The sequence below is a fragment of the Narcine bancroftii genome, chromosome 2 (genome assembly GCF_036971445.1).
Source record: "Narcine bancroftii isolate sNarBan1 chromosome 2, sNarBan1.hap1, whole genome shotgun sequence".
NCBI classification, from domain to species: domain Eukaryota; kingdom Metazoa; phylum Chordata; class Chondrichthyes; order Torpediniformes; family Narcinidae; genus Narcine; species Narcine bancroftii.
Window position 1 is genome coordinate 200,471,611 of NC_091470.1, and position 16,336 is coordinate 200,487,946.

A 16,336-nucleotide genomic window follows, 5' to 3' on the forward strand; every position below is an offset into this window, starting at 1 on the left:
GTCATGAGGCAAGTTTTGGTCATCAAAGTATAGGAAAGATATCAACAAATTGGAGAGCGTGCAGAGAAGATTTTCTAGATTTTGCTGGGGGTTACAGGCTCTATGTTATAGGAAGAGGTTAAATAAGTTGGGTCTTTATTCTTTGGACATTTGATTGAGGTATTTAAAATTATTAGGGTATAGATAGAATTGACGTGGAGAGGCTTTTGGCTTTAAGAAAGGGGGGAGATAGAAACGAGAGAACCTGCACCGAGAGTTGGGGCAAACGTTTAGAGGAAACATGAGGGGTGACTTCTCAGAGAGCGGTGGGTGTGTGAAACGAGCTTCCAGACAAACTGGTGGAGACAGGCTCGATATTATCATTTAAGGAGAAGTTGGATGTGTATCTGGAGGAGAAAGGAATGGAGGGTTACGGGTTGAGTGTAGGTCAGTGGGGTTAGGCCGGAGAAAGTGTTTGGCATGGACTAGAAGGGCCAAGCTGGCCTGTTTCTATGCTGTTATTTTTATATATGATTTTATATAAGGGATCCATGGAACCATGGCTGTGTTGATTAAAAATTGGCTTGCATGTGGAAATCAGAGAGTAGAAGTGGACGGAAAGTATTCAGCCTGGAGATCAGTGACCAGAGGAGTTCCGCAGGAATCTGTTCTGGGACCCCTGCTCTATGACTTTTTTTCAATATGAATGAAGAAACAGAAGGATAGGCCAGCAAGTTTGCGGATGGTAAAATGGTTGGAGGGGTTGTGTATGGAGCTGAAGGTTGTCATACGTTACAAAAGAATATAGACAGGATGCAGAGTTAGGAAGAAAAGTGGCAGATGGAGTCCAATCTGGATAAGTGGAAAGTGACACATTTTGGAAGGTCAAACCAGAAGGCCGAGTACAAGGTTAATGGTTGGATACTTAACAGTGTGGAGAAACAGAGGGGCCTTAGGGTCCAAATCAATACTCTCTCAAGGTTGTCATGCAGGTTGATAGGATAGTAGTTAAGAAGCCCTTAGAGATGTTAGGCTTCCTTAATAGGGTGACTGAGTTCAAGAGTTGAGAGGTAATGTTGCAACTCTACAAAAATCTATGGTGAGACCACACTTGGAATATTGTGTTCAGTTCTGGTCACCTCATTATAGGAACTGATGTGGAAGCCATGGAGAGAGTGGTCAGGAGATTTGCTAGGATGCTGCTTAGATTGGAAAGCAAGTCTTATGAGGCAAGGTTAGCAGTGCTGGGACTTTTCTCTTTGGAGCAAAGAAGAATGAGAGGAGATTTAATAGAGTTGTACAAGATTATGAGAGGCTTAGATAAGGTGGACATCGAGGACCCTTTTCCAAGGGAGGGAATAGCAAACACTAGGGTACATCTCTACAGAATGAAGGGAGTAAAGTTTAGGGGAGACATCAGGGGTAAGTTTTTTTTTAAACAAAGAGTTGTGGGTGTCTGGAATGCCTTGCCAGGGATGGTGGTGTAGGCTGAAACATTGGGACATTTAAGAAACTCTTAGACAGGCACATGGATGAAAGGAGGTCGGGAGGGCTTCATATTTTTTTACCTAGGAATATATAGGTCAGCACAACATTGAGGGCCAAAGGGTCTGTACTGTGCAGTAATGTTCTATTTCTAAACAAAATGCAGGACACACTCAGTAGGTCGGCAGAATCTACAGAAAGAGTTATCAATCTGAAACGATATCTGTCTCCCATCCACAAATACTGCCTGATTGCTGGATATTTTCTGAATTTTTATATGAATAGGCATTGCAGTTACAGACACAGCAGCCCAGAAATAATTTGATTAAACATTTTGCTTTGTGTCAGAGGGGGAAAAAACAGTTTCTAAAATGAAGTATGAAGTTAGGGAAGATCAAAAACTAGAGGACATGGATAAAGAGTGAAAAGGGAAAAGTGGAAAAGTTTAAAGGGAACATTGGGAGAACTTCTTCACTCTGAGAGCAGTGCAAATGTAGAATGAGCTGCCAGCTGAATTGGTCAACACAGGCTCAATTTTGACATTTAAGAAAAATTTGGATAGGTACATGGATAGGAGGGATATGGTCTGGGTGCAGGTCAGTGGGACGAGGCAGAATAGTTTGGCGTGGACTAGAAGGGTTGAAGGTCATGTTTCTCTTCCAACGTGTTTGATGGTCCTATGAGTCATTTGGTTTAAAGGTTGTAACTATAGATTACAAGAACTAAAATCATCGGGAGATAATGGAAGATAACATGATTGTGCCAACTTTTAGAAGAGCTCTCCAGTTAAGTCTGTGCATGTGTTCCCTCTCCATAGCACGACAAAATCTACCCCTGGAGTGCAAAGTAAACCATAATCTTCAAAGATGAGAGGGGCACTTGCACTATGGTCACCCACATATATTCTCAAATATGGAATTCCTGTCAGCAATCATCAGGACTACATCCACCTTCAATGTCCACACACAGATTGGCATCAGACAAGTCGAGAAACCATGGCCAGACTGCTCAAAGCCCAATCACAATACATTGTACATAATGCGTTGACCCCACAGAATGGTGCTGACTTTGGAGAAAGTCCAAAGGTTCACAAGGATGATTCTGGGAATGAAAGGGTTACCATTTGAGAAGTGTTTGATGGCCCTTGGCCTGGACTTATTGTAATCTAGGAAAATGAGGGGGAAGGTGGGGCAGGGGGTGGGGAGAAATATCATTAAAAAAATTTCTGATGTTGAAAGGCAAGGGCAGAGTACTTGTAGAAAAACAGTCTTCCACGGTAGGAGAGTGTAGGACAAGAGGGCACAACTTCAGGACTGAAGGGCATCCTCTTAGAACAGAGATTCAGAGAAATGCCTTTTGCCAGAGGGTGATGAATCTGTGGAATTTGTTGACACAGGCAATTGCAGAAGCCAAATCATTGGGAGCATTAAGGCAGAGAGATAGGTTCTTGATTAGCCAGGACATCAAAAGAAATGGGGAGTTGGCCAGGGAGTGGGGCTGAGTGGGAGAATGGATCAGCTCATGATTAAGTTGCAGGTCAGACTCAATGGGCTGAATAGCCTATTTCCGCTTAAATAGTCTTATGGACTCATTCAGGGAACTTATTGCACAATCTAACCCTTAGAGACCCAAGAGACTGCATATGCTGGAATTTGGAGCAAAAGGATAATCTGCCGAAGGAACTGGCAGGTCAAGCAGTATCTGTCCTTGAAAACTTCATGCCTGCTGTACCCCTAGTGGGGGAGGGGGGTGGTGGTGGAGAGGATACAGTGGGAACCCTTGCACACAACTGGGCAGAGGGTTCAAACTACTTTCAAGATTGGAGGAAGCTCCCCAACCAATTCATCAAAGAAAGAGAACACTTAGCAGGTGCCAATGGTAAACCAGCCAGTATAGCTTCCTCACAACTCCAGGGAACTGGATTGATCGTGACTTCTTGCCGTGCTTGTACATTCTCACTTGTCCAGGTGTTCTGATTTCTGGGAGGAGGGTGCGATTGTCCGTTGGTGATTGCTAGACTTCAGGGTTGTTGATGTGGGGAGGGAAAAAAAAGCAGAATGTTTTGGATTGGTCAATGGGCCAAAAAGCCTGGCTCCATACTATACTGGTGAAGAGCGGAGTTCCGCAGGGATCTGTTCTGAGACCCCTGCTCTTAGTGATTTTTATATATGAACTAGATGAAGTGGAAGGATGGGTCAGTAAGTTTGCGGATCATCCAACGGTTGGAGGAGTCGTGGATGGTGCTGAAGTTCGTTGTAGGTTACAAAAGGATATGGACAGGATGCAGAATTAGGCGATGGAGTTCAATCCAGATAAGTGTGGGCTGATGCATTTTCAAAGGACAAACCAGAAGGACAAACCTTGAGTACAAGGTTAATGGTCAATTACTTGTGGAGCAACAGAGCAACCTTGGGGGTCCAAATCCATACATTGCTCAAATTTTACATGTAGTTAAGAAGGCCCTATGGGATGCTGGGCTTCATTAATAAGGGGATTGAGTTCAAGAGTTGAGAGGTCATGTTGCAACTCTACCAGCCAGTGAGACCATACTTAGTAGTATTATGTTCAGTTCTGGTCACCTCATTGTGGGAAGGATATGGATGCTATGGAGGGGGTGCAGAGGAGATTCACCAGGATTGGAAAACAAGGTTATCAGAGCTTTTCTCTTTGGAGTGAGGAGACTCAATATGAGATTCTGAGAGGCACCAGTGGGGCGGGGGGAACAAAATGAGAGGAGTAAAGTTTAGGGGAGGTATCGGGGAAAGATTCCTTCTCCCCCCCCCCACCCACAAGCCGCCTATTCTATACCTGACTGTAAAGCCGCCTATTCTACCCCAATGTGGCTGTCGAGTGGCCACCTGAAAGTGGAGAACCCGACCAGGAGGATTTCAGATTTCAGGTGCCTAGCAGTCCCCGCTGTCTGACAGCCCACTAGCGCGGGACGTCAGGGCTGGGGGGGGGGGGGGGGCATCCAGCCCTAACTTCCTGTCGTCCCGCGCCGGGGGGAGCTGTCAGTCAATGGGGAGGGGAGCTGTCAGAAGGCAGCCCCTGCCCCGACTCAGGAGCCAGCGTTTGCTCCGCGGCACCTCTCCCCGCTTTGGACCTTTCAGGTGGCAGAACATCACCTGCAGCGCTGCCACCTGAACGTCCCTTGGCAGACACCCACAGCCGCCTTCTCCGGGCCATTCCACCTGAAACCGGCTGCAGAGAGTTGTGGATATCTGTAATACCTCACCAGGGGTGACAGCGGAGGCTGAAGTATTAGATTTAAGAGATTCTCCAGAAGGCATATGGATAAAAAGGGGGTTAAGAGTTGGAAGGGTTTAAATGACAAAAAGTTGGTAGGAATATATAGGTGCTGCAATGTTATACAAATACAATGCAAAATGCATTGTATTGCATAATACAATGCAAAGGGTGGAAAGAACCAACATAGGGGCGAGTCCAAACTTGCAGGAGGAGGACGTTAAACTCACCACTGTTAGTATTCCATCCCCTCCTGGGGAATAAGTTCCCCTCCCTTCTCCTACTTCACGTCCCACAACCTCCGGCCAGCGAACCTCCCAGCCCTTCCTGCCGGCCGCGCGGGCCTTGACGGCGCCCTCCCTGGCCGCTCCCACGGGCGGACGAGGCCGCTCATACCGTGTCCGCAGGGCCCAAGTCGCGGTCCGAGCGCACTTCGCCGCCCTCACACTCCACATCCTCCCGAGCGCCGTCCCTAAGTTCCGGGCAGCCGCGCGCACACGTTCAGCCCGCCGCCCCAGGGCAGACGCCGAGGCGCCGTGCTTGCGAGTCCTTCTGGGAGATGTAGTCCGGCGCTCATTGGTTCGCTGAGCTGGGCGGGAATGTATGAACCGGCAAGAAGGCAAGGGCGGGCGTCCGCTCGTCCGTCGTGGCAGCTGGCTCTCCCTCAGTCACGCACGAACTTCCTACGCAACGTCCCGAGGATTGTAGGAGGAGGGGCGGCAATGAGGGAGCGCCCCACCATGGGCATGGGTGTTGAGGGAGCACCCCACCGTGGGAAAGGGCGTTGAGGGAGTGCCCCACCGGGTGAGCGGCTGTTGAGGGAGGGCCCTACTGTGGGAGGGGAGGGGAGGGGGGGTGCCTCACTGGAGGGGGGGGTACCTCACTGGAGGGGGGGTGCCTCACTGGAGGGGGGGTGCCTCACTGGAGGGGGGGGGTGCCTCACTGGAGGGGGGGGGTGCCTCACTGGAGGGGGGGGGGGTGCCTCACTGGAGGGGGGGGGTGCCTCACTGGAGGGGGGGTGCCTCACTGGAGGGGGGGTGCCTCACTGGAGGGGGATGCCTCACTGGAGGGGGGGGGTCTCATTGGAGGGGGGTGCCTCACTGGAGGGGGGGTGCCTCACTGGAGGGGGGGTGCCTCACTGGAGGGGGGGTGCCTCACTGGAGGGGGGGTGCCTCACTGGAGGGGGGGTGCCTCACTGGAGGGGGGGGGTGCCTCACTGGAGGGGGGGTGCCTCACTGGAGGGGGGGTGCCTCACTGGAGGGGGGGGTGCCTCACTGGAGGGGGGGGTGCCTCACTGGAGGGGGGGTGCCTCACTGGAGGGGGGGTGCCTCACTGGAGGGGGGGTGCCTCACTGGAGGGGGGGGGGTGCCTCACTGGAGGGGGGGGGGGGTGCCTCACTGGAGGGGGGGGTGCCTCACTGGAGGGGGGGGGGGTGCCTCACTGGAGGGGGGGGGGTGCCTCACTGGAGGGGGGGTGCCTCACTGGAGGGGGGGGGTGCCTCACTGGAGGGGGGGGGTGCCTCACTGGAGGGGGGGGTGCCTCACTGGGGGGGGGTGCCTCACTGGAGGGAGGGAGCCATTGAGGGAGCACCTTACTGGAGGAAGGTGTGTTGAGGGAGCACCCCACTGATGGATGGGGCACCTCAGTGGGGGAGGGGGACCATTGTCTATATTGAGGGAGTGCCCCACCATGGGAGGGGCCATTGAGGGAGCGCTGCATTGTGATGGTAGACATTGCAGGAGAGCTGTGCTGAACATGTTGGTGATGAGGAAGCTCTGCACCGGTGGGGGGGTGGGCATTGAAGTGCTGTGCTTGTGGAGGGTGGGCAATGAGGGTGTGGTGTGTTGGGGGTAGGCATTGAGAGAGTGCTGAATTGGGGTTAGGCATTGAATGGATGCTGCGCTGGTGGTTAGGCATTGTGGAAGGGCTGCACTTGGCAGGATGTGAGCATTGATGAAGTGCTGTGTTGGGGGTGGGGAGTGGGTTGAAGAGGTGAATAACTGCTACATTGGTGGTAGAACAAGCGAATTTCCCAACTGATGTCATTTAATTGATTTTTTTGCTGTTTTGATCCTCGAGTGGATGTTGGATATTAGAGTATGACACACAAAAGTCCTGGAGAACCTCAGCATGTCATGCAGCATCTAAGGAAAATACACGAAACACAGAACATTACAGCACATTACAGGCCATTTGGCACATAATGTTGTGCCAACTGTATATTCAGTACATACCAAAAATAAACTTGATCCTCCCTACCTCATAACTCTCAATCTGTCGTTCATCTGTGCCTGTGTAAGAGTCTTAAATGCCTCCATTCCTCCAGCCTCTACCACCACCCTTTGGCAATGCACTCCAGGTATCCAGAACACTATGTAAAAAGAATGTACCCCTGATGCCGCCCCTAAATTTTCCTGCCTTCAAAGGGAAACCAATGTTTCAAACCTGAGACCTTTGTCAAGGTATGATTTGGGGATAAAACAGTACTACTCAATGCAAAATGCTGTCACCTGTTGCTATTTTGTAAGGCATTCTGGGAGCTGTAGTCCATGCAAAATTAATCCAACCTTGATATTTCAATATGTTAAAAAAATTTACAATGATGTTTTTTTTTCCGCTGACCTCGAGAAGATATTGAAAATTCATGTACTGAGGGAGAGTTGGATAAAAGACGCAGTTAAAATTAAATCCCTGTAGTGTATAATTGCATTTAACTACACTTCCAGAAGGCAATGCGGTTAATGACAACTAATCCTAATCTTCGGATGTTAATGCGATAAGAAGAATAGAAGAAGCATTTTGAGATATGGCGTTCTCCAGACAAGGTAACAAGTCCTGCAATGAGAAATGCAATCCTTAGAACAAATGTAATTATTGAAAAACCCAACACCCAACCCCAACCAACCAATTTTCCCTTGCAACCGCTGCAATCGTGTCTGCCTGTCCCGCATCGGACTGGTCAGCCACAAACGAGCCTGCAGCTGACGTGGACTTTTTACCCCCTCCATAAATCTTCGTCCGCGAAGCCAAGCCAAAGAAAAAATGTCTAATAACTTTCTATGCTCAACTTTTTTCACTATACCTTCCTAGATTTCTATTTACTTGCGATACCTTGAAAACTTGGGTTGTTTGTTTGATTTGTGATTGGGTAACCTTTGGGTGCTTGCCGTCTTAAGCTGACTAGTGTTATGCTTGTTCTCTAGATGCTCACAGAGTCCTGCAACAGATGCAGGGGCAACAGCCGAATGTGGATCCAGCCCAGGATGATCGCTTCAAGACAAGGACTGAGAGACTCCTCGCCATCTTTCACAGTGATCTCTTCCAGGCTCTGCTGGGTATGGTTTTGTTTGAGCGTAAAATATAGGAGTAGAAGCAGTCCATTCAGCTCACCGAATCTGCTCTGCCATTCCATCATGAGCTGATCTATCCTCCCACTCATCCCCATTCCTCTGCCTTCTCCCCATTACATTTGATACCCTGACTATTCAGATACCTATCAATATCTGCCTTAAATGCACCCAAAATTTGGTCTCCACAGTGCCCATGTTAGCAAATTCCAGAAGTTCACCACTCTTTGGTTCCTCCGCATCTCTGTTTTAAACAGGTGCCTTTCAATCCTAAAGTTGTGCTATCTTGTCCTAGACTCCCCTACCATGGGCAACAACTTTGCCATATCAATTCAGTCCTGAGCCGAACCATTTTACCCCTCAGACCCATCTTTCAGCCTTCACTCCATAACTTTTGATGCCCTAACTAATCAAGAACCTGAACATGTCAGCCTTAAATACACCCAATGACCTGGCCTCCACAGCCACCTGTGGCAATAAATTTCACAGATTCACCGCTTTCTGGCTAAAGAAATTCCTCAACACTTCTGTTCTAAGTGGAAACCATTCAATCTTGAAGTTGTGCCATCTTGTCCATTCTCTCTCACCATGGTAAACAACCTTTCTACATCTACTTTGTCCATGCCTTTCAACATTCAAAATGTTTCAATGAGATTTCCCCCACCCTCCATTCTCCTAAACTTCAACAAGTAAGGGCCAAGAGCTGTCAAATGTTCCTCATATGATATCCATTTAATTCCTCAAATCATCCTTGTGAACCTCCTCTGAACTCTTCTTAAATGAGGAGCCCAAAACTGCTCACAATGCTCCAAGTAAGGTCTCACCAGTGCCTTATAAAGCCTCAATATCACATCTCGATTCTTTTATTCTATTTCTCTTGAAATAAATGGCAGCATTGCAGTTGCCTTCTTCACTCCCAGGACCATTTGCATCTGGGAATTTTTAATTTTTTTCCCCATTTAGAAAATAGTTTGCCTGTTTATTTTCTCTACCAAAGTGCAAGTCTGAAAACTTTCTGACATCGTATATCGTTTGCCACTTCTCTGCCCATTCTCCTAATTTGTGTAAGCCCTTCTGGAGCCTCCCTTTTTCCTCAACACTCCCTGCTCCTCCCTAGCCGTAGCAAAAAAATGTATTATGTCAACCTGGAAATTGGAAGATAATTTGAAAATACAACAATGGTATATAGAAATGAATAAATGTATTCCATTAGAAAAAATAACATATAGTTTAAGAAATAATATTGAAATATTCGAACAAGTATGGGAGCCTTACATTAAATACAATAGCGAAAACCTACCGGGAACAAACATTACCTAAGTTGATGGAAGGAGAAGAGAAGAAAAGAATGGACTCAGTAGAATTTCTGGTGTATTTTTGTTGAATGACAACATTGTCTGACTGGCTTAATGCAACCTAGATTGTATACCTAAAATGGATGAGAGGGGGGGGTGGGGGGGTGGCTTGGGAGGAGGGGGGGGGGGGGGGAGAAAAAGTCACTGTATATGTGTGAAAAAGAAAAAGTGTATATCATGGCTAACGTGATTTATGGTGTGAAAAATAAAAAATTTAAAAAAAAAACCACTCCCTGCTCCTCCATCTACTTTTGTATCATCTACTCAGCTCTGTTCCAATATGGCAAGGGTGAGAGATAGACTAAAGACAGAGAAGATCACTGGGTCACCCTCACCCCTCCCTCCCTACCCTCAACAACGCCCCCCAATCCCCTCGTTGATGGGATTTACCAGATTGTTGTTAAAAGAGGGCTTGCAGAATCAGAGAGGACCCCCACAACCCAGAGTGAAGGATCTTCCAGCCACGGTCAGGAAAATGATACAGAAGAATTAGAGCCAGAACTGCCATGCTGAGGAACAGTTTCTTCCCTCAGTGTAGCGTAGACAAAAGCTCACACCCAACTGGAGGGAGAACTAATGCTTTTATTAGCTTCATGAATAGGCTTCAGAGGAGTTCTGGGTTTAGACGGGAAACCAGGGCCCTGGGAGAGGAGCCGGGAAGTGGGACCAGTCGTTAGTACACCACTCTTCCAGTGAATCCCAGTTCACTACACACACGCAGTGAAACTGCTGAAACAACCCTCCATGACTCTATTATTTATTGAGAATATTTATTTTGATATATGTACTTGTGTACTGTTTTTATGTATTGCTTGTATGTATGTGTGTTATGTCTGTACGCGTTTTGCATTGCTCTGCACAGTGGACCAGAGAATGCTGTTTCGTCTGGTTGTACTGGTACAGTCGGCTGACAAATAAACTTGAACTCTGTCCATTCTGAGAGGAGGAGAAAACAAAGATTGGTTGATTGGAGTCAACGGACTTCAATCACCAATCAATGTGGCGCACCTGCAACGCACATTGAAAGAGACTGGAGCTGGAGAGAATAAATATGTGTGATTTCATCTACTTTTGGTGGAAAGAGGAGACTATTTCAAGATTAAAGATGAATTTCATGTCAATATGCATTTTATAAAGTTGATAGCTGGGTATAGAACAAAGAATGAGGCTATAAGCTTTGGTGAGTCTGCCAAGCTCTGTATGGAGGCTTGTACTTTAGTTTCGAACCAACTTGATGCAACTAACCCTCTTTCCCCATTCTTATTGCTGATATTGGGACATCTGGAGGAGTTCTGCTGAACAGAATTAGGCAGTTTTCAGACAACCTGGGTGAAGACATCTGTGCAGACGAAGGGCCATCACAGGGATGATTTCAGATTCAGAAGCATTACTAATGGTCTTTTCTCTTCTCCCACTATTTGCCTGATACTCTTGGTATTAACTATATTTATTTAAGTATTTTTAAAAAAAATTTATAGACATACAGCATACTCCAGCCCGTGAGTTATTGCCACCCATGCCTACATCCCTATAATGTTTTTTGAAGGGTGGAAGGAAACGAGTGCTTGGAGGAAATCAACACAGGGAGAATGTACAGACTGCATTAGAACATGGTCGCTGGTGCTGTTACTGTGCCACTGTTATAGTCGAGCGTGTCTTTTGTCGCCTTCAGCCAGTCTATTGTCTATCATCTCCAGAGGCAGGGCTCTTTTGCACAAGACCATAAGATATAGGAGCAGAAGTAGGCCATTTGGCAAGTCAAGACCGCTGTGCCATTCCATCATGAGCTAATCCATTCTTCCACTCCCCTACCTCCTCCCTGTTACCTTTGATTCCCTGACTATTTAGATAGCTATCAATCTCTGCCTTAAATACACCTAACGATCTAGGAAAGCACAAGCAGTTCAATTGGCTCATGTAGCATGCCACCATTTCTATCAACGACAGTCAAACTGGGGTAAAAAATTGCACCATCTCGATCATAGAGTCTTCAAGGCAACAACAGATCATTGTGGCAGCCACAAGTGTAGAAGCTTGAGTAAGAAGCTCGCTATGAGTAAGATCCTGCTACCATAATTTTGTTGGATCCCTTGGAGCCCACTGTAATTTTAATCAAATATCCTGCCTAGCCCATTAATTAATCCGCCCAACCCCAATCCCCAAGAGCTACTTCTTTCCTATCTGCAGCATCTTAAGAAGGTGAGGCCAGGGATTACCCTAAACACAGGAGAGCATCCCTGGGATGTGGCCAGCTCTGTTTGGCGAGACCAGAAGGAGGAGGACACAGAAGTACAATTCGGTGTCCACTTCAGGACAGGATACTGTATCTTCAGAAACTCAGACGGGGTTGGTGCTACATCCACAAGTGCTGGGGCATGCTTTAGAAGGAGTGAAACGAAAGTCTGCAGACACTGAGACTGCAGTAAAAACACACAGAAATGCTGGAGGAACTCAGCCGGTCTTGGAGAGTCCGTAGGAGGTAAAGATATATTACGATGCTTTGGGCTTGAGCCTGAAAGCAGAAGGGCTTGAAGTAGGGTTAAGGCTCGAAACATCAGTTCAGTAAAAATTACTGTAAATCGTCTATTCATTGGATCTGCAAGTGGTAGTGGAGAGAATTGTCCATCTCTGCTGCAAAACTTGCCTCCGCTATGGAGGAGGGGTGGGGCTGTCAGGAAGTCTGATGCCTTGGATGGAGTGAAATCTCTTTTAACCCAAAGGACAAGGTGAAAGGGGAAAATTTCTGGGGAATTTCTTCACACAGCGGTGGGAGTATAGAACAGGCTGCCTGCTGAAGTCGTGAATGCAGGGTCAATTTTAATATTTAAGTGGTGTCCATCTGGCTGAAACATTAGGATATTTAAGAGACTCTTCGACAGGCATGCGGATGGAAGAAAAATAGAGAGTTATGAAGTGGGGAGGGTTTAGTACTTTTTTTTAAGGAACATATGGGTTGGCACAACATTGAGGGCTGTAATGTTCTATGTTCTAAGAAAAATTTGGACCTGTACATGGATGGGAGGGGTATAGAAGGATATGGACTGGATATAAGCCAGTGGGATCAGGCAGAATAATAGTTCCCCACAGACTACTTGGGCCAAAAGGCCTATTTTCTGTGCTGTAATGTTCTACGGTTCTATGCTGTCACCAGACTGAGGCCAGGAAGGACCACCCTTCCGTCAATCCCAGGGTTGGGATTGTGATTGAGGTGGGGCCATGGCTTCAGGGTAGAGTATCTTAGCCAGTATTAGTGACCACCTGAAAGAGAATAAAGGCTCCTATAGGATCAGCACACTTTATGCAGTTTGTTGATGGTGTGCTCAGAAAGGTGAAGCTGTCTGGACTGAATCAGCTGCTGCGGCCTCATGAGCATATTTTGATTCATTGTTTAATGCCTTTGCTTGACAGATATTCAGCAGTCTTACGAAGTGTCCTTGGAGAGCCAACCAGTGCAGCCTTGTCCCAAGAGAGTTCACCTCAAGGTAGGACATTCTGCCTTTTTGTTGGGGTAAATCTCAAAAGTCTGTGGTTGAAGTAAAAACACAAGGTGTTGGAGAAACTCAGCAGTTCAAACAGTGTCTTTTATGTAGCAAAGATAAAGATACATCACCAACGTTTTGGGCTTGAGCCCTTCATCAAGGAAGGACAAAATGTAGCATGCGCCCAAACAAATTGGTGGTGGTGGGGGGGGAGGGGGTCAAGGAGAGGAGCACAGTCCTCGAGGAAGGAGGTAATAGGTGGATAAGGGAGGGAGGGCACAGCAGCGAGCAGGAGGAGGGGGGATTAGAGAGGGAAGGGGGTGGAGAGCTGGAGGAAAGAAGACAATGGAAATGGAGAGTAGGCCAGCAGAAACCGAAGAAGTTTTTTAAAATAATTTTTTATTTTTCACACCATAAATCACATTAACCATGATACACACTTTTTCTTTTTCACACATATACAATGTCATTTTCTCCCCCCCCCCCTTCCTCCCCTCCCACCCTCCCCACCTCTCCCCTCCCGTCCATTTAAGGTATAAAATCAAGGATACATTAAACCAGTCAGACAATGTTGTCATTCAATAAAATACACCAGAAATTCCACTGAGTCCATTCTTTTCATTTCCTTTTCCTTCCGTTAACTTAGGTAGTGATTGTCCCCGATAGGTTTTCGCGATTGTGTTTAATATAAGGCTCCCATATTTGTTTGAATATTTCAATATTATTTCTTAAACTATATGTTATTTTTTCTAATGGAATACATTTATTCATTTCTATATACCATTGTTGTATTTTCAAATTATCTTCCAATTTCCAGGTTGACATAATACATTTTTTTGCTACGGCTAGAGCTATCTTAACAAATCTTTTTCGTGCATCCTCCAAATCAATTCCAAATTCTTTGTTTTTTATGTTACTTAGGAGAAAGATCTCTGGATTCTTTGGTATATTGTTTTCTGTTATTTTATTTAATGTCTGATTTAGATCTTCCCAAAATTTTTCTACTTTTTCACATGTCCAGATTGCATGAATTGTTGTTCCCATTTCTTTTTTACATCGAAAACATCTATCAGATACTGTTGGGTCCCATTTATTTAACTTTTGAGGTGTAATGTATAGCCTGTGTATCCAGTTATATTGTATCATACGTAACCTCGTATTTATTGTATTTCTCATCGTTCCAGAGCATAACTTCTCCCATGTTTCCTTTTTTATCTTTATATTTAAATCCTGTTCCCATTTTTGTTTAGTTTTACCATTTGTTTCCTCATTCTCCTTTTCTTGCAGTTTAATATACATATTTGTCATAAATCTTTTGATTATCATTGTATCTGTAATCACATATTCAAAGTTACTTCCCTCTGGCAAACTCAAACTGCTTCCTAATTTATCCTTCAAGTAGGATCTCAATTGGTAATATGCCAGTGCTGTATCTTGAGTTACATTGTATTTATCTTTCATTTGTTCAAAGGATAATAATCTATTTCCTGAAAAACAATTTTCTATTCTTTTAATCCCTTTTTTCTCCCATTCTCTAAAGGAAAGGTTATCTATTGTAAAAGGGAGTAACTTGTTTTGCGTCAATATTAGTTTTGGTAATTGATCATTTGTTTTATTTCTTTCTACATGAATCTTCTTCCAAATATTGAGTAGATGATGTAATACTGGAGAACTCCTACGTTGTACCAATTTTTTGTCCCATTTATATAATATGTATTCAGGTGTCTTTTCCCCTATTTTATCTAATTCTAATCTAGTCCAATCTGGCTTTTCCCTTGTTTGATAAAAATCTGATAGGTATCTTAATTGTGCGGCTCTATAATAATTTTTAAAGTTTGGCAGTTGTAAGACTCCTTGTTTATATCATTCTGTTAATTTATCTAGTGCTATCCTCGGTTTCCCCCCCTTTCCATAAAATTTTCCTTATTATTTTCTTTAACTCCTTGAAGAATTTCTCTGTCAGTTGTATTGGCAATGCCTGAAATAGGTATAATATCCTTGGAAAAATGTTCATTTTAATACAGTTTATCCTTCCTATTAGTGTTAATGGTAAATCTTTCCAATGCTCTAAATCATCCTGTAATTTTTTCATTAGTGGATAATAATTGAGTTTAAATAGTTGGCCGAGATTTTTGTTTATTTGTACACCTAGGTATCTTATTGCTTGCATTTGCCATCTAAATGGTGATTCTTTCTTAAATTTTAAGAAATCCGCATCATTCATAGGCATTGCTTCACTTTTATTTACGTTGATCTTATAACCCGACACTTCTCCATATTCCTTCAATTTCTTATATAATTCTTTTATTGATAGTTCTGGTTCTGTTAAGTATACTATAACATCATCCGCAAATAAACTGATTTTATATTCCTTGTCTTTTATTTTTATCCCTTTTATATTATTTTTTGTTCTTATCAATTCTGCTAGTGGTTCTATAGCTAACGCAAACAATAAAGGTGATAGTGGGCATCCCTGTCGTGTTGACCTGCTTAAGTTAAATTGCTTTGATACATATCCATTTACTGTCACTTTCGCTAATGGTCCCTTATATAATGCTTTAATCCAATTAATATACTTCTCCGGTAAACTAAATTTTTGCAATACTTTGAACAAATAATTCCATTCTACTCTGTCAAAGGCCTTCTCTGCGTCTAAAGCAACTGCTACTGTTGGTGCTTTATTCCCTTCTACTGCATGAATTAAGTTAATAAATTTACAAATATTGTCTGTTGTGCGTCTTTTTTTGATAAATCCAGTTTGGTCTAGATTTACCATTTTCGGTACATACTCTGCTAATCTGTTTGCTAATAATTTAGCTATTATCTTATAATCTGTGTTAAGTAAAGATATTGGTCTATATGACGCTGGTGTGAGTGGATCTTTCCCTTGCTTTAGTATTACTGTAATTATTGCTGTTTTACATGAATCTGGTAAGCTTTGCGTTTTATCATTCTGGTTGATTACTTCCAGGAGGGGCGGAATTAATAAGTCTTTAAATGTTTTATAGAATTCTATTGGGAATCCATCCTCTCCTGGTGTCTTATTATTTGATAATTTTTTTATTATCTCTTGTATTTCTACTATTCCAAATGGCTCTGTTAATTTATTTTGTTCCTCTATTTGTAGTTTTGGTAGTTCAATTTTAGTTAGAAATTCATCTATTTTCCCTTCTTTCCCTTCGTTTTCAGTTCGGTATAATTGTTCATAGAATTCTCTAAAGTTTTCCATTAATTTCTTTTGGATTATTTGTAATTTGTTTGTCTTTTTTCCTTGATGCCAATACCATTTTCTTAGCTTGTTCTGTCTTAAGCTGCCATGCTAGGATTTTGTGCATTTTTTCACCTAGTTCATCATATTTCTGTTTTGTCTTCATTATATTTTTCTCCACCTTATATGTTTGAAGTGTTTCATATTTTATTTTTTTATCCGCCAATTCTCTTCTTT

General features: G+C 44.4%; 2 protein-coding genes across 7 annotated transcripts in view; one reads left to right on the top strand and one right to left on the bottom strand.

The window, feature by feature from the left end:
• acadvl (acyl-CoA dehydrogenase very long chain) overlaps positions 1-5,306 on the bottom strand; it is an 82,537-nt gene extending 77,231 nt beyond the window's left edge. For 2 of the 3 annotated variants that reach the window (XM_069920098.1, XM_069920097.1), the window contains exon 1: positions 5,107-5,306. In XM_069920098.1, coding sequence (XP_069776199.1) covers positions 5,107-5,165 — 59 coding nt within the window. In that variant the 5' untranslated portion in view covers positions 5,166-5,306. Of the gene's footprint in view, positions 1-4,940; positions 5,037-5,106 lie in introns of those variants that run through there. The other variant, XM_069920100.1, reaches the window with a different exon arrangement.
• LOC138754984 (disks large homolog 4) overlaps positions 5,289-16,336 on the top strand; it is a 264,622-nt gene continuing 253,574 nt past the window's right edge. For 2 of the 4 annotated variants that reach the window (XM_069920090.1, XM_069920091.1), the window contains exons 1-4: positions 5,289-5,514; positions 7,437-7,535; positions 7,914-8,045; positions 12,821-12,894. In XM_069920090.1, coding sequence (XP_069776191.1) covers positions 7,517-7,535; positions 7,914-8,045; positions 12,821-12,894 — 225 coding nt within the window. In that variant the 5' untranslated portion in view covers positions 5,289-5,514; positions 7,437-7,516. Of the gene's footprint in view, positions 5,515-7,436; positions 7,536-7,913; positions 8,046-12,820; positions 12,895-16,336 lie in introns of those variants that run through there. The other 2 variants (XM_069920092.1, XM_069920096.1) reach the window with 2 other exon arrangements.